The sequence below is a fragment of the Columba livia genome, chromosome 18 (assembly GCF_036013475.1).
Source record: "Columba livia isolate bColLiv1 breed racing homer chromosome 18, bColLiv1.pat.W.v2, whole genome shotgun sequence".
NCBI lineage: Eukaryota > Metazoa > Chordata > Aves > Columbiformes > Columbidae > Columba > Columba livia.
In genome coordinates this window covers 13,670,571-13,690,990 of record NC_088619.1, presented here as the reverse complement: position 1 = coordinate 13,690,990, position 20,420 = coordinate 13,670,571, and the positions used below count along the sequence as shown (strand labels likewise).

The following is a 20,420-nucleotide window of genomic DNA, read 5'->3' as shown; positions in this document are numbered from 1 at the left end:
ACAGATGTGTGTTGTGTAACTGGTAAAGGAAGTCTGGACTGAATCAGCTCGTGCAGGCAGGAGCCCAGCAGCGCTGGGTGCGCCGCGGGACGGGGCACCTCTGCACCCCGGGAGTCCGCCCGCAGGGAGCCTGGGGCTGCCCCGAGCTCCGCTCACGTGGTCTGAGCTGTGCTGCTATTTCCAAACCAGGCACCTACTGCTGGAAATATTTGTGTAAGGAACCATGCTGTAAATGTCAGCGGGGAGGGCGCGGTGGAGCCGAGGGCAGCTCGGCCCTGGCGCCGGGGCAGGACGGCAGCGTGTGCAGCACTGGGCTGCGGCACCGGGAGTGCGGTGTGAGCCGTGCTGTGCACGGGGCCGGGGCCGGACAGGCCACTGCTGCGCGTGGGGTCAGAAAGGGCACTGGCTGCTGCCCGTTGTGTTTGTCACCTGCGGTTACGGGCATGGCTCCCCGCAGGGGCCTGTCCTGGTGCTGCTGTCCCCATCCGCAGCTGCCGGGGCCGCCCTGTGTTTCGGGGCGGGGAGCGGGGGTGCTGAGGAAGGAGATCGGCGGGAAGGGGCTGGCCAGGACAGCTCAGAAAGGTCCGTTCTGCGGAGCCGGTTGCTGTGTAAACAAGCTCTGCAGTGGTTCTCTCTTCGGCCCAGACGGGCTCTGCTCGGCCGCGGCGGCTCCACCAGCCGTCCTGCGCGCACAGATAATCGCTGTTCCAGGAAACCGGCTAAAATAGCCCTGTCTGCACCGCTCGGCCTCCCGCCGCACCGCGCTGTGTCTGGCGTGACCCGAGCAGAGGGGCTCGCAGAGAGATCGATGCGTTTGCCAGCAGACAAACGGGCGCAGGCCGCTCTCGGTGTGCGGCTGAGCGAGGCGCCGGCCCCGCGGGCGGGCGCTCCGGACACGGGTCTGAGGCAGCACCAAACCTCCGAGCCTCCTAGTGCGGGACGGGGACGTTTCCTGATGTGCCCGGGCAGGCCCATCAGTGTGTAACAGCACAACATGCTTGTGTGTCTGGGCGGGAAAAACGTGGAGGAGCAGTGGTTGCTTGAGCCCTTGCCAGATCTGAAAGGCGGTCTGTCCCGGGCCTTCGGCAGCTCCGGCCGGCGAGCGGTGACGGCAGGAGCTGTCTGGTGGTGGTGCTGTTCCCCAGCTGCTCCGCAGGAGCCGTCCCGCTCAGCAGCTGGTTCTGGGTTCGGGGCGGCGCACAAACACCCCGCACCGGTGCCGCGGCCGCCCTGTTCTGCACCAGCAAGGGCACGAGAGTTCTCGGGGCGCTGGTGGTGCTGCCGCGCTGAGCCCCGCGCTCTCCAGCACCGCTCGCGCCGCTCCCGAGTCTGACGCAACCACCGGGGGTGACTGAGCTCTGAACGTGCTTGGCACCGCGGCTGCGCTGGCTGCTCGCTGCGTGACCAGGTTCCCCTCGCTTGGTCATCGTCTTTGTGTCTTTTCCCCAGCACACGTGGGTGTGCGAGGACTCGCTGCTCCAAGTTCTGTGCCCAGGCTCTCGGGCTCCTCTGAAGGGCTCCGTGCGAAAGCAACAGTAGCTGTGACCCCTGGATGGGCACGTCAACAGGTGGATGGTAAGATGAGACACCAAATTCTGCCCGAAAGCGGGAGGCTGCGGGCCCGGGCGGCTCAATTACCAAGTGTCATGGGAAACAGCATGAGCCACATGTCCCCAAAATAGCCCACAGGAGCCTATAAAACGCGACGCCCCCCGAGAACCGCCAGTCCCGGGCCGGGGCCTCGGGTGAGCTGGTGTGCGCGCGGCTGCTCCCGCGCGGCATGGGGCTGTAGGGACGGCGCGGCCGCTGCCCCGCACAACCGGCACACGGACACCGCGGCTGCACCGCGGCGAGGAGGCCCCGGCGGCAGAGGAGGGAGCAGCGCCGCGGGGCAGCGAGCGGCAGGGCCGAGCACGGAGCGGCGCCGGCGGCTCCTTCAGCGCCGTGTCCGCGCTGCTCTGCCGGGGCTGCGGGCTGCGTCAGCATGAGGGACCATTACCCGGTGTCGCGGCACCGGTGCAGCCGCTATGCACAGAGACTGAGAGCTGCGCGCACCGTGCGCTTCCCCAACGACGTCGTCTTTCAGGACCACATCAGGCAGGGCGACCTGGAGCAGGTGGGCAGGTTCATCCGCGCCAGGAAGGTGACGCTGGACACCATCTACCCCTCTGGTGAGTGTGCGGGGCGGCTGAGCCGGGGCTGCCAGGGACACCGCAGAGCTGCGGGCCAACGCTGGGCCGGGGCGCCTCCAGCAGGGTGACCGGTGGAATCCGGCCGTTTCTCTCCCTGGTGGGGTGCAGGTGCCCCCAAATCGCCTAGTGGGGCCCGAGAGCCCCGAGCCAGCGCCCCAACATCCCCGCTCATCGGCCCGGCCAGTGCGCGCTGCGGGAAAGGGGAGGCTGGTCCCTGGGTCCCTTCACGGCATCACCACGTCCCGCAGCGCAGTGGGACCTGGACACGGGGCCGCAGGTACGGGCCGGGCTGTGGAGCCCCGAGCGTCGGCGGGCCCCTGCCTTCCACCCGCTCTCTGCCGCACCGGCGGCTCTGGGTGTGTGCGGCACCGATGTTTGTGGGAGGCACTGGGTTGTGTTTGCACCCAACCTCACACCAGCTGTTTGCGGAACGCCCTGATCTCGATCCCCACGGGCTGGTGCAGAGCCCAGATTTGTCCCTTTTTGTGCTTGGCTTCAGCTTCTGCTGTCACATGGCTGCAAAGACAGTGTCTCAAATGACCCCGGGGCTTCCTCCCGCTCTCACCGATTGCTTCATCGCCTGCTCTGTAAGGAGCTCCTGGAACTTGGACAGGGCAGGACGCTGGAGACCCCGGTGTCCCCGGTCGAGTCCTGCCGGGGCAGCCGCTCCCAGCCCGCCCGGCCGAGGGGCTGAGGGCGTTCGTGCTGCAGGAGGGAACGGACACCTGCAGCAGCTCCTCCCGGCTCCTCAGTCTTTGTTTCTTCCCCATCATCTCCCCGATAACGAGGGTTTGCTGGCACCCTGTTGCCCGGGCTGTGGACGACTCGCACTTGTAGCTCAGTGTTGAGCAGCCCCTCACGCAGCCCGGGGCTCACGAATCTCCCGCCCAGGCATGGCAGCCCTGCACGAAGCCGTGCTCACGGGAAACCTGGACTGCGTGCAGCTCCTGGTTAAATACGGCGCCGACATCCACCAGAGGGACGAGGACGGGTGGACGCCCCTGCACATGGCCTGCAGCGACGGCCACGCCGACATCGCCAGGTGAGGCCGCGCCGGGGACCCCGCGCCGCACGGCCCCGGGAACCGCGGACACGGCCAGGGGCCGCGCCGGGGAGGGCGCCGCGCCCCGCGGGCTCGGGACCGGCCGGGCCCCGGCAGCGGGGCTGGGGGAGCCCCGGGGAGCCCCGCCGGCTCAGCCCCCGCCGCTGTCCCGCAGGTACCTCATCTCCCTCGGGGCCAGCCTGGACGCCACCACGGACGCCGGGGACAAGCCGTCGGACCTCATCGACCCCGAGTACAAGGACCTCCTGGAGCTCTTCCAGGCCGCCACCGTGGGCTGAGCGGGACTCGGGGCCGGGGCGGCGGCGGGGCCGGGCCCGGGCTGCGCCTGGGCGGGCGGCCGGGCGGCTGTCGCTCGGCACCGCGCCCCGGGGCCACTTTGTACTTTTCCAATAAAGCGTCTCGGACACGGCGCCGCCTCCGCCTCTCCGCGCGCGCGGGGCCGGGGTGGGCGGGGCCATCCGGGCGGGCCGGGGGCGGGGCCGGCGGTGGGCGGGGCCATCCGGGCCGCGCGGGGGTGGGGCCGCGCCTGCGCGCTGCGGCGCTTCCGTCGCGGCCCGAGGGCGAGCGGAGGCGGGAGCCAGGCCCAGGTGAGGGGCGCGCGTTGCCATGGCGACGGGCGGGGGGCGGCCCGCGGCCTAGCCCGGCCTGGCCGCCCTCTCCTTTCTCCCGCAGCCGCGCCGAGCCCCGCCGAGCCCCGCCGAGCCCACAGCCATGGCCAGGTGAGCCCCGCCCGGCCCCGGGCCCAGCTGCGGCCCCGGGCCCGGCTCAGCCCCGCGCTCCGCTTTCAGCTCCCCGGTGTCCCGCGTGGTGTACAACGGCAAGCGGAGCGGCGGCCCGCGCTCCCCCGGCGCCGGCAGCGAGATCTTCACGCCGGCCCACGAGGAGAACGTGCGCTTCATCTACGAGGGTGAGCGGGGCGGGGGGCGGGGGCGGCCGGGCCGCGCCGCGGTGCTGAGCGAGCGGCCGCTCCGTGTCCGCAGCCTGGCAGTGCGTGGAGCGGGACCTGCGCAGCCAGGCGGGGTCCGAGCGCGGCCTGGTCGAGGAGTACGTGGAGAAGATGCCGAACCCGAGCCTCAAAGGTGAGGGCCGGGGGCAGCCGCCCCGCTGCGGCGGGAGCACGGCGGGCGCGGGGCCGCGGGGCCGGGGCGGCTGCAGCGCGGCCTCTGCTGCCACCGCCTCTGCTGCCTTCTCTGCAGCGTTCAAACCCGTTGACCTGGGTGATCTGAAGAGGAGGAGCACACAGGATGCGAAGAAGTCCTAAGGCGAGTCCTCCTGTGGATCGGCTGCTCTCCTAAGGTCCTCAAGCAGATTTAATTTGAGATTTTGTGTTGGTTTCTTCCTCTGGTCTGTACTCCCAAAAGCCCGCAGGAGAGCCGGTCGGCTCTGGGGCTGGTTCTGAGGCTGCGTGAAAGCAGAGACGCTCGGGGGCTCACCGAGGATGCCCAGAGCCTCTCGCAAAGGATCCCAGTCCCCCCTGCTGGCCTTCTCTGTCCTTCCCCACTTCACGCTGGGCTCACGGATCTCCTGCTCGTCTTCCATCCCTGCCCCACCGCGCTGGGCTCCCCGGGCGCTGGCGCACGCAGGGCAGAGCGCAGCAGCGGCGTCGGCGGAGGCAGCTCCAGGTCTCTGCTCCCGCCTGTGCGCCGAGGAGCCGCAGCCGTTGGGGTGGGCCGGGGGAGCAGGAGGGAGAGCTGGTTCTGCCCTGGTGCCCCGGGACAGACCGGCAGCCCCGGTTCAACACCCTTCGTGCTGGGCAGGTCTCACCGGCTGCGCTGGCTCCCTGGCCGGGGTGGCTGCGGGGACCTGGGGCTCGTCGGTGCTGCCGGAGCTCGCGGGTCCGTGACCAAGGCCGGATTTCCTTGTGCTTAGGCTGGACCAGGCCCCTGTGGTGCTGGGGATGGGGCTGCTCTGCTCTCCCTGCAGAGAGGGATGGGGTGTCAGCGCTGGCCCCAGCCCCCTGTGCCATGTTCAGCCCGCCTGGCCTCGGTGCTCTGGCAGCTCCGGGGCAGCTGGTGCTGACTGTGCGGAAAGCAGCTCCTTGGCGCCCGGGCTGCACCGTGCTGTTCCGTACTGACACCATTTTCCAGCTGCGCACCTTGGCAGAGATCTGGCCCTGCAGCTGGCAGAGCTGTCACTGCGTGGGGGCTGCTGTGGCCGCTGTGACCCGCCTGGGGGCTTTTTGGGACCCCCACCCCTGGCAAGGCTCAGGGGGTTTCTGCATCACCTGAGCCCGGGAGAGCGACGGTGCCGTTGTGGGCTGTCTGAGCGGAGCAGCCGTGTCCCCCGCTCTGTGCCCCCAGAACAGCGGCAGGGTGGGAGCAGCCCCTGCCCGCCATGCCCAGAGCCGGCGGGGAGGGGGTGCAGGGGCTGGGGCTGCCGTTGCCTTTCCTTTGAGTCCTTCAGCTGTACTGTTCCTTTTTTTCTGTTGTCTGTTACCTGAGGAGTGTTGTAAATAAAAGCTGGTGTCCTTTTGGCTCTGTCTCTGCGTGACACTGACCGCCCGTGCCCCACGGTGCCGCTGTGCCGTGCCCAGTGTGCCATGCCCGGTGTGCGGTGCCACTGGGCCATGCCCGGTGTGCCATGCCCGGTGTGCGGTGCCACTGGGCTGTGCCCGCTGTGCTGTGCCCAGTGTGCCGTGCCCGCTGTGCCAGTGTGGTGCTGCTGGGCTGTGCCTGGTGCGCCATGCCTGGCCGTGCCCCGTGGTGCCGCTGTGCCGTGCCTGGTGCACCGTGCCCCGTGTGCGGTGCCACCGGGCGCTGCCCAGTGCGCCATGCCCAGTGTGTGGTGCTGCAGGGGCCCAGGGAGGGCTGTCTCCCCGATGTCCCGGCAGGCTGTTCCCTGCCCTGTCCCCCCTTGTTCCCTCGGCTGCCGGTGCCCACTGTTCTGTTGTGTTCTTCCCCTTTTAGACTTGCAAATCATTGTTCTCCACTCTGCAGTGCTGGGAGCCAGGGCCGGCGCTCTCTGTGCCTTTCCAGTCCTGACCGAGTCCCAGGGAGAAGCAGCACAGAGCAGAAGCCACCTCTCGTTTCTATTTTTGCTTTTCCAAGGGATCTTGCCCGTGGTGTCGCCGCAGTGCCGCCGGGGAGCACAGTGCCCTTGGGCCTGGGGCCTCCAGCATCCCGGGAGCTGGACCGGAGATCTAAATGTTGACACTATTAATACACTCGTATCCTCTTCCCTGCCCTGCTTTAGTGGCATTTGAACTATACCGAGCATTGCTAGAACGCCTCCTCAAGTGCCCCTCGTCACACTTGGCCGTGACCCTGTTTACCTCCCGTCACCAAAACATTCCCGGAGCAGCCGAGTGCCGGGACGTGCTGCCCAGTTCGGCACAGCTGGGCGCCGCCTCGGCCCCTCGTGGTGCCACCTCTGCTGGAGCTGCCGCGGGGCCGGTCCCTCACCGCCGGGCCCGTGTCCCTCTGTCACCCGGGGAGCCGGGCAGGAGGTGACGGTCACCGCTGTCACGGCCCCTGCTGCGCTTGTCCTGCGGAGCCATTTGTCTGTCTGTCCCGGGCCGTGTGTCCCCAGGGGCGGGAGTGGCTGCTCGGTGTCCCGAGCCCGTGGGACGCGCGGGGTCCTGCCGGCTGACCCCAGCACCCTCCGCCTTGTTTGTCTTTAGGTTCAGGTGCCGGGAAGCCGGAGGCGAAGCAGCCGCTCTAATGAAATGTCGTACAAGAATCGTTCTATAAACAGGCGATTTTTAGAAAGACGAATAACAATCCCCGGGGTGAGGTGGCGCGGGAGCAGGAGGGAGGCGGGGGGGGAACGTCCCTGCGAGGAGCTGAGGCCACAGGCGAGAGAAATCGGGCTGTTTACCTATAAAAATCGAAGTCAGCAGGGGTTTATTTTCCCTGTGCCTCCAGTACGGTGCTGATCATTAGATTAAACGGTGAGAGGATGAGAGGTGTGTGTTGTATCATTGAATTAGGTGGTGGGAAGAGGGCCGGCAGCGGTCACAATCTACTTAGAAGACCAATTTGTGGTGCTCCATTTCCTTGATAAAGTGGGAGTTCTCCTGTGAGGCGCCGGGGCCAGCTGCACGGGGCGGCCAGTGGCCGCTGTGCCCCGGCCTCCCTCCGCTCCGGCCTCTGCCGCGGGCACCGCCGCAGGGGAAACGGCTCACGGGGAGGGTGGTGAGAGCCTGGGCAGGCACCCAGAGAGGGGGTGGATGAGCCATCCCTGAGGCACCCCAGGCCGGTCTGGACGGGGCTCTGAGCACCCTGAGCTGGTGCAGATGTCCCTGCCACGGCCGGGGCCTGGGGAGCGGGGAAGGTCCTGCAACACAAACCATCTGTGATTCCGGCAGTGCCGGCGCTTCACGGGGAACAGGGCAGGTCCCGCTGGGCTGCCAAGGAGTGTGTGCATGGCGTGCGTGTGCGTGTGTGCACGTGCATGGTGTGCATGGTGTGTGCGCGTGCGTGTGTGCACGTGCATGGTGTGTGCGTGTGCGTGTGTGCACGTGCATGGTGTGCATGGTGTGCGTGTGTGTGTGTGCATGGTGTGTGCGCGTGCGTGTGTGCACGTGCATGGTGTGCATGGTGTGTGCGCGTGCGTGTGTGCACGTGCATGGTGTGCATGGTGTGCGTGTGCGTGTGTGCATGGTGTGTGCGCGTGCGTGTGTGCACGTGCATGGTGTGCATGGTGTGCGTGTGTGTGTGTGCATGGTGTGTGCGCGTGCGTGTGTGCACGTGCATGGTGTGCATGGTGTGTGCGCGTGCGTGTGTGCATGGTGTGCGTGTGTGTGTGTGCATGTGCATGGTGTGCATGGTGTGCGTGTGTGTGTGTGCATGGTGTGTGCGTGTGTGCATGTGCATGGTGTGCATGGTGTGTGCGCGTGCGTGTGTGCACGTGCATGGTGTGTGTGTGTGCGTGTGTGTGTCTGTGCGTGTGTCTGTGTCTGTGAATGTGTTTGTGAGTCTGAGTGTGTGTGTGTGCAGCCAGCTCTGGGGTGTCACAGTGCCACGGGGACAGCAGTGGGGTGTTGCTGTGGCAACGCTGGAGCAACAGGCGCAGGGCTGGACCCTGCGTGATGGCCATATTTACCTTCCCAGAAACTGCTTCGTGCTCCAACAATTTGCCTCAATTAGGCTCGTTACCGCGTCAGGAGGCCACAGTGACGGCAGCGGCCATGGGGGCCAGCGGCTCCGCAGGGGCTGCGCTGGCTGGGTCCGGCACCGCGGCTCTGGGCCGACCCTTGCCTGCTCAGCCCCACAGCTCTGCTGCCCCACAGGTGACGTGTCCCACGGCCCCAGGGCCCCGCAGCCCCACGGCACTGCGAGCAGACCCTCTGCCCCACGTCTCCACTGCCCGCAGGGCTCCAGCCCCCGCGCACGGGTCCTGCTTGGGCCGGCAGCAAGTTCTCGAGTAAACAGAGGAAAATTACTGCTGGCGCAGCACGGCGCCACGCCGGGAGCCAAGCGCGGTGCAGCCAGGGCCAGCGCTGTGGACGTGGCCTCTCTGTGCCATGGCTGCCCCGCTGGCACCTGCGCCCTTGTCCTGGCAGCGGTCTGTGCCGCATGGCTCCCCCATCCCCTGTGCTGGCCGCACTGGGAGGGTGGGTTTGGCGGGGGTGACCGCCTGCCCAGCGCTGCTGTTGGCTGTGCGGGGCTGCAAGTGGCTGCGGGTGCCCCAAGCGCTCGCCCCGTCGTCGCCTCCCCTGTGCCGGGCTGTGCGCGGGGCCGGGACAGCCGGGACCCGTCACCTGCGGGGCCAGGCCGGGTGGCGGGCAGTGCCCCGTGCTGGGGTCACGGCGGGGCTGTCTGTCTGTCGTGCCGCCAGCCGTCGGGCAGGGTGCTCCGGCCGGAAAGGTGGACCCGGCTAATCCCAGCACACCAGGCGATTGTGGTGCCCAAAGCCGCGGCATCTGGGCTTAGCGCTCATGTGCGCGGCCCAAGCCTCTTACAGTGCCGGCCCCCGCGCTCCCCGCGCCGCGGACAGCCCAGTCCAGTGCGGGCTGACCCGCCGCCCCGCACCCCACGCACTGCTCGTGGTGTTCGGTGCTGCCGGCGGCTGCTGCCCGGCCATGGCCTGCGCCGGCTCCCGGAGGAGCGGGGGTGCCGGTGGGCAGAGCCAAATGATTTAATTAGAGGCTCCTGGCAGTGAGAGGACAGAGCCGATTAGCAGACAGAGGAAAGTGCTGGCGGGAGCTGCAGCCCCGGCCGCTGCGCTGCTACAGCCGCTGCCGCGTCTGCTCACCTGTGCGGGGCCGTGGGCTGTAGGGCTGTGGGGCTGTGGGTCACGCCGTGGGGCTGTGTGGCAGGCCGTGGGGCTGGATTCTGGTGCAGCCCGTCCATGCTGCACGGCCCAGCTCCCCATCCGTGGCTGCCGCCGTCACCACGGGTGCTTGGGCACAGTGCGGGCAGCCCGTTCCCACAGCCGGACCCCCTCCAGACAGAGGCACACGCGGCACTGGCCCTGCAGCCCGGCCTGGGCTCACACCTATTTACAGTTACACATAAGTTACAGCACTGCACAAAGGGTCTCGAAGGTGCATGAGGGCAGCACCACAGCACGACCCCCCCACCCCCCACCCCCGCCCCACACATACCCCCTCCCCACAGAGGTCCAGGTCTTGCTCGCCATGCCTCCCTGGCAGCTGGCCCAGCCGCCGCCGTGGTCCGGCACAGGGCCGCGTCCCGCCAGCAGCGCCCGGAGGAGGACGGAGCTGGGGCCGGCGCGGTTTCCCTGCCGGCTCAGCCCGCGGCAGCGGGGCCGGCGCAGCCCCCGCGTGGCTCACAAGTGGCTCTCGGCCGTGGTCTCGGGGAACTCGTAGCAGTGGTGCCGCTCGCCCAGGGCCAGGTGCTCGGCGGGGCCGCGGCCGCTCCTCTCGGCGTGGCGTGTGCCGGGGCGCGCGGCAGCCGGGCCGCGGCCCAGCCCGTTGGTGCAGCTGCTCACCAGCTGGTGCTTCTCGCAGGTGGTGCCAGCGCCGTTGCGGGCACTGGGTGCGTGGCTGTACGTGTGTCTGTACTCCTCCGCCAGGTCCTTCCCCAGCTTCCAGCGCTGCCACCGCTTCAGCAGCTCCGCCTGCACCTGCGGCAGCGGCTCTCAGCGCGGCACAGCCCCGCGGCCCCAGAGCCCCGCGGCCCCAGAGCCCCTGCCGCCCTGTCCCGTGCCGGCCCACTCACCTCCTTGTTGACGAAGCAGTAGAGAATGGCCACCAGCATCCCCTGTGCAGAGGGAGGAGAGGTGTGAGGGGCCCGTGGCCGGAGCCCTGGGCCCGCGGGAGGCAGCGCCGCGCCGGGCTGGGCTCACCTGGAACGAGCTCAGGAAGAGGTCGAAGAAGAGCTTGACGTAGCGCAGGGTGCCCTGAGCGTGCTCGTCTGTGATGAAGGCGAAGACCACCTCGTGGATGCCCAGCAGCGGGATCAGTGTCAGCGTGGACTTGGCCAGCCTGGCGGAGAGGGGCCCGTCACGCGGGGTCCTGGGGGTGGATGCACCCCCGGCATCTGCACCCGCACCCACCGGAACTTGTAGTCAGTGTAACGCATCTGGTGCGCACGGAGCTTGGAGACGAGGATCTGGATGATGCGGATGAAGATGAAGAAGTTGATCTACAATGGAGGAGTGAGCCCTGAGGAGCAGGGCGGGGCAGGCGGGGCAGCCCCTTCGCCACAGGGCCAGAGCCCTCCGGGGCAGGGCTGCGCTGGGCAGGTCTGCAGCCCTGGACTCACCAGGATGGCCAGGAACACGGGGAAGCGAAGGATCCACCAGAAGCCCATGTTGTTGTTGGTGGACCAGCACCTGCGGGGCGGCGGGACAGAGACTGCTGGGCAGCCCCCCGACCAGGCGGCTGCTGCAGCCCAGCACGGTGTTGGCAGCCCCAGCCGGGCAAGCGCCGTGGCCTGGCACCCTGCTCCTTGCACGCACGATTGCGTGGAGCCTCCCGGGGCCATCGCACAGTCCCCCCACCCCTCAGCGTGTCCCACATTCACCGCCCATGCCCTGGGCACCCGCAGGTGCTGCTGCAGGACCTGGTACTCACTGGATGTTTTCATAGAGGAACTTCACGACGACCCAGGGAATGAGGAACAGCATGGGCGCCCCTGCAGGGAAGTGTGCAGGGACAGGTGAGGCACGGAGGGGGACAGGGGGCAGGGACGGGGAGCCAGCCCCCCTGCGCTCACCCCAGCCAATGCACAGGTAGAGGGTGAAGTAGCTCCTCTCGGAGAAGACGGCCACCACCAGCAGGTTGTGCAGGTAGATCCCCTCCACCAGCAGCCAGCAGTAGTTGGCCACGATGCCGTACTGCATGAAGACCGTGGCCGCCCGGCAGCCCGCGGCCGCCTGCAGGCAGGGTCGGGGTCAGGGTCAGGGTCAGGGTCAGGGTCGGGGTCAGGGTCAGGGCTGCCCGTGCCTGTGCCCGTGCCCTGCGCTCACCTCATCGCTCAGCCAGATGTGCACGTTGTAGCCGTCAATTTTGTCACTGTAGTGAGTCTTGAGCAGAGCGTCGATGACCAGCACGGAGACGCCCTTCAGGATGAAGGAGGCGAAGAGGTTCATGTGGATGTAGTTCCTCATGCAGTGCAGCTTGCTGCGAGCAGAGCCGCGTCAGCGCCCGGCCCGGCACGGCTCCGCCTGCCCCGTCTCCTGCCCCCCCGGGCGCCTGCCCCTGGCCCCACCTGAAACCCAGCAGCAGGGCCAGGGCGAGGATCAGCGCACACAGGGACACGGAGTAGCCCACGGTGTACATCACCTTGAAGCTGCCGTAGGTCTTGGCAAATTTCTCCTGGAGAAGGGGGGAGCAAGTGAAGGCAGGGGCAGGGAGAGGGGCGGGCAGGGCAGGCAGGGCAGGCAGGGAGGGGGCAGGCAGGGCAGGCAGGGAGGGGGCAGGCAGGGCAGGCAGCCCTGCACCAGCCGCCCCAGCCCTGCCCACCTGTGCCTCCAGGTCCTCGGCGTCGAGCTCGCACTGCGTGGCGTCGCGCAGGGACTGTCCCCGGGGGCCCGTCACCCACTGCCCGTCTGGCCCGCAGGTCTTGAAGACGTGTCTGTGCTTCACTGCGAGGGGAGGGGGTGATGGGGGAGCTGGGACCTGGAGCCACCGCGGGCACCGGCTCAGGAGTGAGTGCACAGAGCAGCACGTGCACACACATGTGCACACACAGCACACGAATGTGCGCGCGCACACACGCAGCCCCCGCTGGCCGTTACCTTTCTGGTACCAGGGCAGGAACCAGGGGCAGGGGACACTGGCCGTGCTGTTCGGCGCTGTGTCGGGCCAGCACGAGAACTTGTCGAAGGTGCGGTTACAGACCAGCTCTGCAGAGGGATGGCACGTGGCAGCGCCCGCGGCCTCGCCGGTGCCAGCGGCCAGCACCAGCCCCCCACCGGCCCCTTTCCCCGCAGCCCCGTCCCGCGGGACCCCCGGCGCTCACCTGTGGGCGCGGGCAGGTGGCTCATGTTGCGGTGGCACTCCTCACTGTACGCCTTCCAGCTCTCAAAGAGGAAATCCGTGATCTGAGCAGAGGGGCCCTGGGAGAACCCAGAGTGTCACCTGCCCTGTCCACAGGGCTACCACGCCAGGCAGGGCAGCGGCCCTGGCTCGGGAATGGCCGTGGGCAAGCAGAGGCTGATGTGCCACGCAGTGCCGCACCGTGCCGCGCCATGCTGTGCCACGGCCAGGGGTTGCCATGGGTGCGGGCGCAGAGCAGAGCCCCATCCTGCCCGTCCTTACCTGGCAGCAAAGCAGCAGCAGCAGGAGGCTGAGGAGACGCGGCCGGGACATCCCTCTGCTGTACCATGGGCCGCATGGGGAGCAGCGCGGCGTGTCGGGCTTCCTACTGTCCCTCGGCAGCTCCTCTGCCCTGACAGTGAAGGTCCTGGCACGCAGGTGACTCTGCAGGAGGTGGCGGGTGACGGGGATGCAGGCGGTGGGACCCATCCCAGGGCAGAGCCGGGGCGGGCGGGCAGGGCAGGGGTCCCCCGGTGCAGTGCCAGCCGGGTCACAGTGCTGCACTGCTGTCCCCATCCTCACCTGCCTCCAGCATCCACCCGGCTGCTGGTGCATTTTCCCACCAGGCTGGGTACCTGCAGTTTCCGCCCTGGGATGGCACCAGAACCACAGCCACACCACCCCGCCCCAGAGCCAGAACCAGACCCCCCATCCCGGCTCCCGCAGCTCCCCCAGCCCCGGCAGCTGGAGCGCAGCCGCATGCGAGACGTTCCCCCTGCAGTGTGGACCCTCGTGCTGCAATGCTGCTCCTGGGTCCCCCCAGACCTGAGGGCAGCACCCGGGACACTCTCCCCCTTGGGGTGCCCTGTCCCCGTTGCTGTCCCTACAGGTGTCCCCAGCCACAGCACCCACCCAGGATGGCTGCCAGCCCCGGGGTGGTTAACTATTAACCCGCAGGGATCCCCGGCTCATGGGCCTGCCGTGGCCCCGGGACCGGCTCAGCCAGGCCATGCTGCCGTGGCTCCATCACCCCAGCCCCAGGACCCACACAGCGCCGGGATCTCCCCGGCGAAGCCCAGCTCACGAGGCTCCGTAATTCCCTCCATCCCCCTAAGCCGGTTACAGAGCTCCTGAGTGGGATTTTGGCTCTGCCGACAAGGGCCAGTTCTGCCGGCAGCCCCATGGCTGTGTGGGGCGAGAGCGGCTGAGCGGGGCAGGGGATGGGAACAGAACAGACAGCAGCGGCAGTGCCACGGCAGACACTGCAGCATCACCCCCATGTCCCCCGGGCACCGCCGGAGCGCTGCGCTCCCCACCAGCCGCGGCTCCCAGGGCTCGCTCGCTGCCCACGCCTATTTTTATCCCTGGGAAAGTCGTGTTTCCTCCATGCAGACCCACTCGCCATGTGCAGACAGCTGCCCGAGCAGCTCATTAATCAGCGCGTGCAGCTCCAGATGCGGCTCGAGGAGCTGGATCTGCCATCGCGCCTTATTTAGACCGTCCCAGGACAGAGGGAACCGTTTCCTGGGACAGACAGCGCTGGGTGGGCTCTGGGAATGGGGACCTTTGGTGGCACCCACCAGCCACCTGCCAACACCAGCATGCCTGTTCTCATCCCCCATCTGCCCCACACCAGCGTCTCTGTCCCACCGCCAGCCCCACACAAGTGTCCCCAGCTGCCCCATCCCACTGCCGGCGCTGGCCTGGCCCCGTGGGAACCTCCTGGTGTCCGGAGCATCCCCATCCCCAGAGGAACCGCTCCCCGAGCACCGCGAGCTGGCTGCCCGCCCCACTGTGCGGCAGGAGGCAGCTGTGGGGCAGAGGTGTGTCTATTTTTAGCTGCCTGTGATGGGATTTAGCGGCGGGGAGGCCTCTGCCCCAGACTCTCCCCGGGCTGGCAGCCGCCCCTGGCCCCGGGGCCTGGCCGTGGCCAAGCTGGGCAGACTGCACTGGGTGAGGGGTCCTGGCCGCGGGGCCGGTCACGCTCCCCGCCTCGGCACGGGGCTCCCCGCCCTGCCAGGCCCTTTGTCCCAGCTGCCCGTGGTGCCGTGCGGCTGCAGCGCTGTGCCGGCCCCGGCTCCTGCCGTGCCAGAGACCCCCGGCGGCTCGGCCACCCCACCCTGCGCCCTGGAGACGCGGGCTGTTTCCAGCAGACACGGGCACACGGGAGCAGCCGCCGAGCAGCTGTCCATGGGGCGGCACAGACGGGCAGTGGCGGGGAAGGAGCAGCAGCCCCGTGTGGCCGGGACAGCGGGGTCTGGGCAGCTCAGACCCCCAGTGGCGCTGAGCAGCTCCCCAGAGCCGGCACTGCCCAGCACCGGTGCCTGCAGTGCTCGGAGCAGCGGGTGCTGCTGGTTGGATGTGCCATGGCTGTGGGTGCCAGGAGCCCCTCTGCCATGTTCACCACCGGGTCTACCAGGGCCAGGCTCTGCATCACCACGTCCCTTCACCCTGTCACGCCTGACTGGCTCTAGTGCCACATCCCCCTGCCCTGGGGCCAGGCTTTGGGGGACCCTCTGCTGCATGGGCACTGTGTTGGGGGTGCCCGGGGTGTGAGCGGGTGCATCTGCTGGAGCCATGGCGTGCCGCAGTGGGCACACAGGGGACTTCTGCCCTGTGCTGGCATTGGGCAATGTGGCATGTCCCTGTGTCACGGCTCTGCGGCTGCTGACCCCTGCGGGGGCCGGGCTGCAAACACTCGTCGCTGCTCCGCTGGTGGGGGAACCCCCGGCTCCCACGATGGCACAGGAAGAGGAACCAGCCCTGGGGCAGCTGTGCCACGTGGGGATGGGTCAACGCTGGCAGCCGCGGTGCCGGAGGACGGGGATGTCAGACCCAGGTACCAACATCTGCCCTCGGGGGGAGCGGGACAGCACTGATGCTATGCTGGCTGAACCAGCAGGTCAGCCCCCATGGCGACCAGGCGGGAATCTGCCCCCCCGCAGGCGTGCAGCCCCCTGGCCCCGCAGCCGCTCAGAGCCCCTCAGTCGGCAACCGGCCGGGGCAGAGGCGCTTCCCCGGGGACCGTGCGGCCCCGCCGGCACCCGGCTCTGGCTGCCGTCACACGTGTGAAGGAACGAACTCCACATCTGGGATCGCTGGAGCCGATTGCTACACGGATCAGCAGTTCGGTGAAGCCTCCACAGGGACACTCATGGGCATCCGCAACGTGACCCGGGGGCACCCGGCACAACCACGGCCCCGAACAAGCGCCGACAGGCTGGTGCAGCCCACGGCAGCCCCGCCAGCGCAGCCCCGTGCCCAGCACAGCACCCCGTGCCCGGGAGGTGGCGGTGGGGGCTGCATCCCCTCCAGACACAGGGATTAGCCCCCCATGTGCTAATGCGGTGCTTTCCACGGCTGGCTTGGCTTTCAGTTCAGCACTACAAGCCAGCGCGGCAGGGGCTTCAGCACTTGGCAAGGGAGGGGACGGTGCAGGGCCAGAGCTGATGCAACGCCAGCGCGAGCCTGGCCCCGCAGATCCTGCTCCACTTTCCACCCAAGGACCATGGTAAGCAGGACAAGCTGGGGGGGACGGGCACGGTGGGGAGCTCTGTCCCACCCCCTTCACTGTCCCCGCCTGTGTCCCTGTCCCGAGCTTGGGGGCACCTCCTGCTCCCCATCTGTCACCCACAATGGCTCCAGTCCTCTCCTGTGAAGCAAGTACCAGGAACCTGGGCAGCAAAGGAGCAGCTGAACTGCCTGGAGCAGCTCGTTTGCACAGAGATACATGGCTGTGGAAACACTGAGCAGCGGCACACGGAAAGAGCCACCGTCACCAGGCACCCATGGTGTCGGATTCTGTGTCACTTTGGACCAACAAAACCTAAAGCAACCCTGACAGTGTTTTCGTCAACAGGAACACAGGACACAAACAAACAGCGACCACCCCTGTGCTGCCAGAACACTCCGCGTCACCCCACGGCTGCCCCGCCACCGAAGGGACGGTCAGGACCATCTTCCACAGCTGCCCAGTGCCACAGAGGGACGCGGCCTCGAGCGCCGGGCAGCCAGGTGGTGCTCGAATCGCCGCGTGAGGGGATGCTGAGCCACACAGCACCGCGGTCCTGGCTGCGGGAAACAGGTTTTCCTCGTTCATCACATTGCATGGAAACCCATGAAACACAGGATGACACGAGAGACACAGCATGACACGTGTGGTTAGCATGTCACAGGGGAGGCACAGGACTGGGAAAAGGTCAGTGCAGCCAGGACTGCGCACACGCCTGCACTGGGAGCTCAGCGCCCGCCTGCCCAGAGCAGCTCGTGTCATGAACAAACGCTGCGGCCATCGCGGCACTGGGAACACTGTCCCGGCAGCTCACCAAGGAGTGAGCTCAGCCCCTGCTCTGCCGAGGTGCCGATGTGCAAGTGCCATTGCACACCGCAGCCTGTCCTGGCAGGGTCCCTCGCTGTCCCCAGGCACCTGCAGCACATGGGCACATGTCACCAGCCACACCAGGCAGGCGGGGCTGCACTCATGCCCAGCGGCCGTCGGCACCCACTGCTCACAGCCAGGTTCCCCGGAGCCGCTGGGCTGGGGCAGGCGGGGGCAGAGGCTCTGGTCGTGGAGCACACTGGGCGGGGTGCAATGGAGGAGCAGAAGGGGACAGAGCGGAGCGTCGCCCCATCTCCCCTGCATCCGGCTTGCCCAGACCCTGCCTCTGCCTGGCACGAGGCGGCGTGGCGCAGCGCTGTGCCCAGCAGCTGGTCTCAGCCCTGTGCTGCTGATCAGGGCTTGCGGTCACATTTTTTCATTAACTATTTTTAATCCACATTTTGCCTCTTCTCCATTCAGCCTTTTCTCTGTTCCCCTCTCCAGGCAACAACAACACATAATCTGCACCGCAGCGTGCAGAAAGGCGCAGGGATTGGTGGGAAGGGCAGGAGCTGGCAGCTGGGGCAGCACTAACATGCTGAGGAGGGGTCCTGCAGGCCCCAAATTATCCTGCTGATGCACAGATAAAGCTGAGGAAATCACAGGGGCAACCATTGACTTTGGCATGGGTCAGGACACCCACAGCACATGCTGCCAAGCGCTGCATGGGGCAAGGAGGCTGCGTTTCGGGTTGCACGGCGAGGCGCGGGCAGACCAACACTCGGCAGTGCCACCCGGGCAGCAGCAGATGCCCCCTCGTCTGCCCGTCCAGCCACCACGGCCCGAGGGGAGCTGGACTGACTCCTCTCCCTGGCCAGCCCCAGAGAGCTGCCAGGCCGGGCAGCGCAGTGCCAGGCAGAGGTGGGCTCGGCCGCTGCTTTGGAGATGCGCTTGCAGCCACAAGGACAGCAAGGTCACATACCCAACATGTCCTGGTTAAACAAAGCCATTTACCAACAGCGTGTTGACACAGCAGAGCTTGGGACAGAGTCACAAAGGGCACTTGCAATGGGCCCCTGCAACACCCAGGGAGCTTGGGGAGCACTGAGAAGGGTGGAAAAGCGTCCCCTGCTTCTGCCCCTCGGCAAGAAAGCCACAGGCACTGCTGTGCCCACAGCAGGGAGACCTGGCAGGCACCACCCTGGCGAGGGGCTGATCGGGGAGATGCTCCCAGCCTGTCAGCACCCGGCTGGCGTTGCTCACCGGGGTTCCTGGCAGCCAGGGCAGCACCCAGAGGTGCCGAGATGCCCAAAGGGCTGAGCCCCTTCCCAGGAACGGCGGAGGCAGCGGCTCAGGCAGGAGCCGGTACAGCCCAGCTGGGCTCTCCCCAGCTCAGGACACCCCTGGCAGAGGAGCTCAGCCCCGCCGGGGCCGGTGCCCAGCACCGGGACGACTGCGGGAGCTGCTGCTCCGGCCCCCGGGGCTCCAGCCGCGGCCCCGGGGATGCGCCGCCGGACCCGAGTCCCCATCCAGGCTCGGGGCGTGCGGCATCGCGCCGGGGGTAGCCCCGGGGATGGGCGCTCCACTCCCTCCTCCCTCCCTCTCCGTACCTGTCGGCTCTGGGCTCGCGCCGGCTCCCGGGCGCATCTCGGTGTTGGCGGGGACCGGCACCGGCACCGGCACCGCCGCGTTCGGCCGCTCCGCCGAAAACTTTTGCCGGAGCCGCGGCGGCGGCAGCTGTGGTGGCTCGGGGGGAGGGACCGGGACAGGGGGAGGGACCGCGGGCGAGGAGCCGCATCCCGCCGCCCCGCTCCTCCCGCCGGCACGGGGGGACGCAGCGCGGTGCCCCCCGCCCCGCCTCGCCGGCTCCGGGCGCTCGGCGCTGTGCGCGGCGCGGACCGAGCGGCCCCGCATCAACCCGGGAGCTGCGGGGGCGCGGGCGCTTGTCCCCGCCGCCGTCTCCTCCGCTCCCGGCACCGGCTCGGCTCCCCGGCGGGGACGGGGCGGGCGGAGCGGCGGGGGCAGCTGGACCGCACCGGCCTCGAGGCAGAGGGACCGGTACCCGCGGCTGCGGGGGGTCCCCGGGGCTGCTCCCCAGGCCCCAGCAAGGCGGCAGAATCACGCGGCTCTCCTGCGGCCCCGGGACTTTCCCAACACTCCCGTCCCCGCCGAGGACCCGGACAAACCTTGGCCGCGCAGCCGGAGCTGCCCCGACCCCCGCGTTCCGGCCACGGCCGGCGGCGACGGGTCCGTGTTTGCGGCGCTGCCCCGCTGCGGCACCGGGTAAACACATCCCGGCCCCCGAGCCCCGCGCTGCAGCGTGGGCCGGGCAGGTCCACCGCCCGCGGGGCCACCGGCCGCTGCACTGCCCCGGCCCTTGGGCACCAACAGATTTACCTTGGGCCGACAGCCGCGGCGGCCATGGAAGCTGCGACAGCTCGGGGACACCGAGCGTCCTCCCACCTGGCACCCGGCCAGCCCTGCCCCCGGAGCTGGCTGCAGCACGGGGCTCCGGGAGCCCCCCAGCAGGGTCCCGCTCGCTGGAAGCCCCTGCGGGTGTGGAGAGAGCGGCCCAGACGCCTGGGCACATGCTGGCGCTCGCGGGTGCCCCGCCAGCACTGGGGAGGTTCAGACTCACAGCTGCACCCCCTGGACACAGCCCTCGCACCCCCCGGTCGGGGCTGTGGGGGGGCATCAGCAGCCCCAGCCCTGTGCAGGCTGTGGGGTGACTGCTGGGGTGGGCAGAGGCCTGGGCAGGGCGAGACCTGTGGGGCGAGCGCAAACACGGCTGCTACGCGCTGCTGACAGGGCCGAGGCCCCTCGGTCCGCGATGCTCAGAGATAAGAGGTGCTCCCGCACCGCGGAGCTGCTGGCGCGCCGTGCTCCAGGCTGCGTCTGGCACACGCTGTCCTGCCGGGGCGGCCGCGGCACTGCTCAGCTGCCGTGAGGGACGTGGGAAGAGGGTGTGCGAGCGGTGGGAGCATGGGGCTGGGACAGCCCGCAGGACCATGGCTGGGCTGGAATGTCTCTGCCACTGGCCAGGACAGTGTCCTGCGGCTCTGCGCTGGCCTTTGTTGCGGGTGCAGAGCAGCACCCGTCACCCTGGAAGTGGTGCTGAGGTGACCAAAGGCACAAGGCACCACAGCCCGGGCAGCCCCCAGCCCCTCACGAGAAAAGAGGGCTCAGCTCGCCTCGTGCTCACCTGCCCACAGCTCTCACACAGATCCAGGCACAGGAACAAGGCAGCAGTGCCAGCCAGCATCATTAGACTTCGTTAAGGTGACGAGCTTTCACTTCTCTGCTCTTGCAGGCTGGCTCCGTTCCGCCCGCTGGAGCCCAATTAGTGTCACATCCCGCAGGCAGCTCCCGCGCCGGGGCAGCGCCAGCAGGCGCCCGGCACAGCCCGGCCCGCTCCGCTGAGCCCGGGCACAGCCCAGCGCAGCGCTGGCCCGGGAGACG

At 68.6% G+C, this 20,420-nt stretch overlaps 3 protein-coding genes across 5 annotated transcripts; 2 read left to right on the top strand and 1 right to left on the bottom strand.

Annotated features, from left to right (window-relative positions):
- The first annotated feature begins 1,717 nt into the window (after positions 1-1,717).
- On the top strand, positions 1,718-3,664 carry PPP1R27 (protein phosphatase 1 regulatory subunit 27). Its single transcript, XM_065034309.1, has 3 exons — positions 1,718-2,171; positions 3,084-3,234; positions 3,410-3,664. The coding sequence occupies exons 1-3, from the start codon at positions 1,985-1,987 to the stop codon at positions 3,531-3,533; spliced, it is 462 nt and encodes a 153-aa protein (XP_064890381.1). The 5' UTR covers positions 1,718-1,984; the 3' UTR covers positions 3,534-3,664.
- Positions 3,665-3,727: 63 nt separating this feature from the next.
- Positions 3,728-5,728, top strand: MCRIP1 (MAPK regulated corepressor interacting protein 1). Its single transcript, XM_065034315.1, has 5 exons — positions 3,728-3,842; positions 3,928-3,974; positions 4,044-4,162; positions 4,236-4,334; positions 4,452-5,728. The coding sequence occupies exons 2-5, from the start codon at positions 3,967-3,969 to the stop codon at positions 4,514-4,516; spliced, it is 291 nt and encodes a 96-aa protein (XP_064890387.1). The 5' UTR covers positions 3,728-3,842; positions 3,928-3,966; the 3' UTR covers positions 4,517-5,728.
- Positions 5,729-7,080: 1,352 nt separating this feature from the next.
- On the bottom strand, positions 7,081-18,730 carry GCGR (glucagon receptor). 3 transcript variants are annotated; one of them, XM_065034256.1, is made up of 14 exons: positions 18,572-18,730; positions 12,926-13,087; positions 12,627-12,723; positions 12,403-12,510; positions 12,128-12,283; positions 11,874-11,980; positions 11,632-11,724; positions 11,379-11,538; positions 11,237-11,297; positions 10,926-10,995; positions 10,717-10,805; positions 10,507-10,645; positions 10,380-10,421; positions 7,081-10,284 (listed from the first exon to the last, which is right to left on the bottom strand). In XM_065034256.1, the coding sequence occupies exons 2-14, from the start codon at positions 12,974-12,976 to the stop codon at positions 9,988-9,990; spliced, it is 1,470 nt and encodes a 489-aa protein (XP_064890328.1). In that variant the 5' UTR covers positions 12,977-13,087; positions 18,572-18,730; the 3' UTR covers positions 7,081-9,987. The 3 variants fall into 3 exon arrangements, with proteins under 3 accessions (XP_064890328.1, XP_064890327.1, XP_064890330.1); XM_065034255.1 differs by having other exon boundaries at positions 11,632-11,785; positions 12,128-12,249; XM_065034258.1 differs by having other exon boundaries at positions 11,379-11,499; positions 11,632-11,785; positions 12,128-12,249.
- Positions 18,731-20,420: the final 1,690 nt, after the last annotated feature.

What these genes read in the sequence shown, in the direction of transcription:
- PPP1R27 (XM_065034309.1), top strand. Translation starts at nt 1,985, where the DNA reads ATGAGGGACCATTACCCGGTGTCGCGGCACCGGTGCAGCCGCTATGCA. An exon ending in GGACACCATCTACCCCTCTG is followed by an intron (nt 2,172 to 3,083) that starts GTGAGTGTGCGG and finishes TCTCCCGCCCAG; the next exon opens with GCATGGCAGCCCTGCACGAA. An exon ending in GGCCACGCCGACATCGCCAG is followed by an intron (nt 3,235 to 3,409) that starts GTGAGGCCGCGC and finishes GCTGTCCCGCAG; the next exon opens with GTACCTCATCTCCCTCGGGG.
- MCRIP1 (XM_065034315.1), top strand. An exon ending in CGTGCGCTTCATCTACGAGG is followed by an intron (nt 4,163 to 4,235) that starts GTGAGCGGGGCG and finishes CCGTGTCCGCAG; the next exon opens with CCTGGCAGTGCGTGGAGCGG. An exon ending in GCCGAACCCGAGCCTCAAAG is followed by an intron (nt 4,335 to 4,451) that starts GTGAGGGCCGGG and finishes CCTTCTCTGCAG; the next exon opens with CGTTCAAACCCGTTGACCTG.
- GCGR (XM_065034255.1), bottom strand. Translation starts at nt 12,976, where the DNA reads ATGTCCCGGCCGCGTCTCCTCAGCCTCCTGCTGCTGCTGCTTTGCTGC. An exon ending in TGCTGCTGCTTTGCTGCCAG is followed by an intron (nt 12,724 to 12,925) that starts GTAAGGACGGGC and finishes GGGTTCTCCCAG; the next exon opens with GGCCCCTCTGCTCAGATCAC. An exon ending in CCACCTGCCCGCGCCCACAG is followed by an intron (nt 12,511 to 12,626) that starts GTGAGCGCCGGG and finishes ATCCCTCTGCAG; the next exon opens with AGCTGGTCTGTAACCGCACC.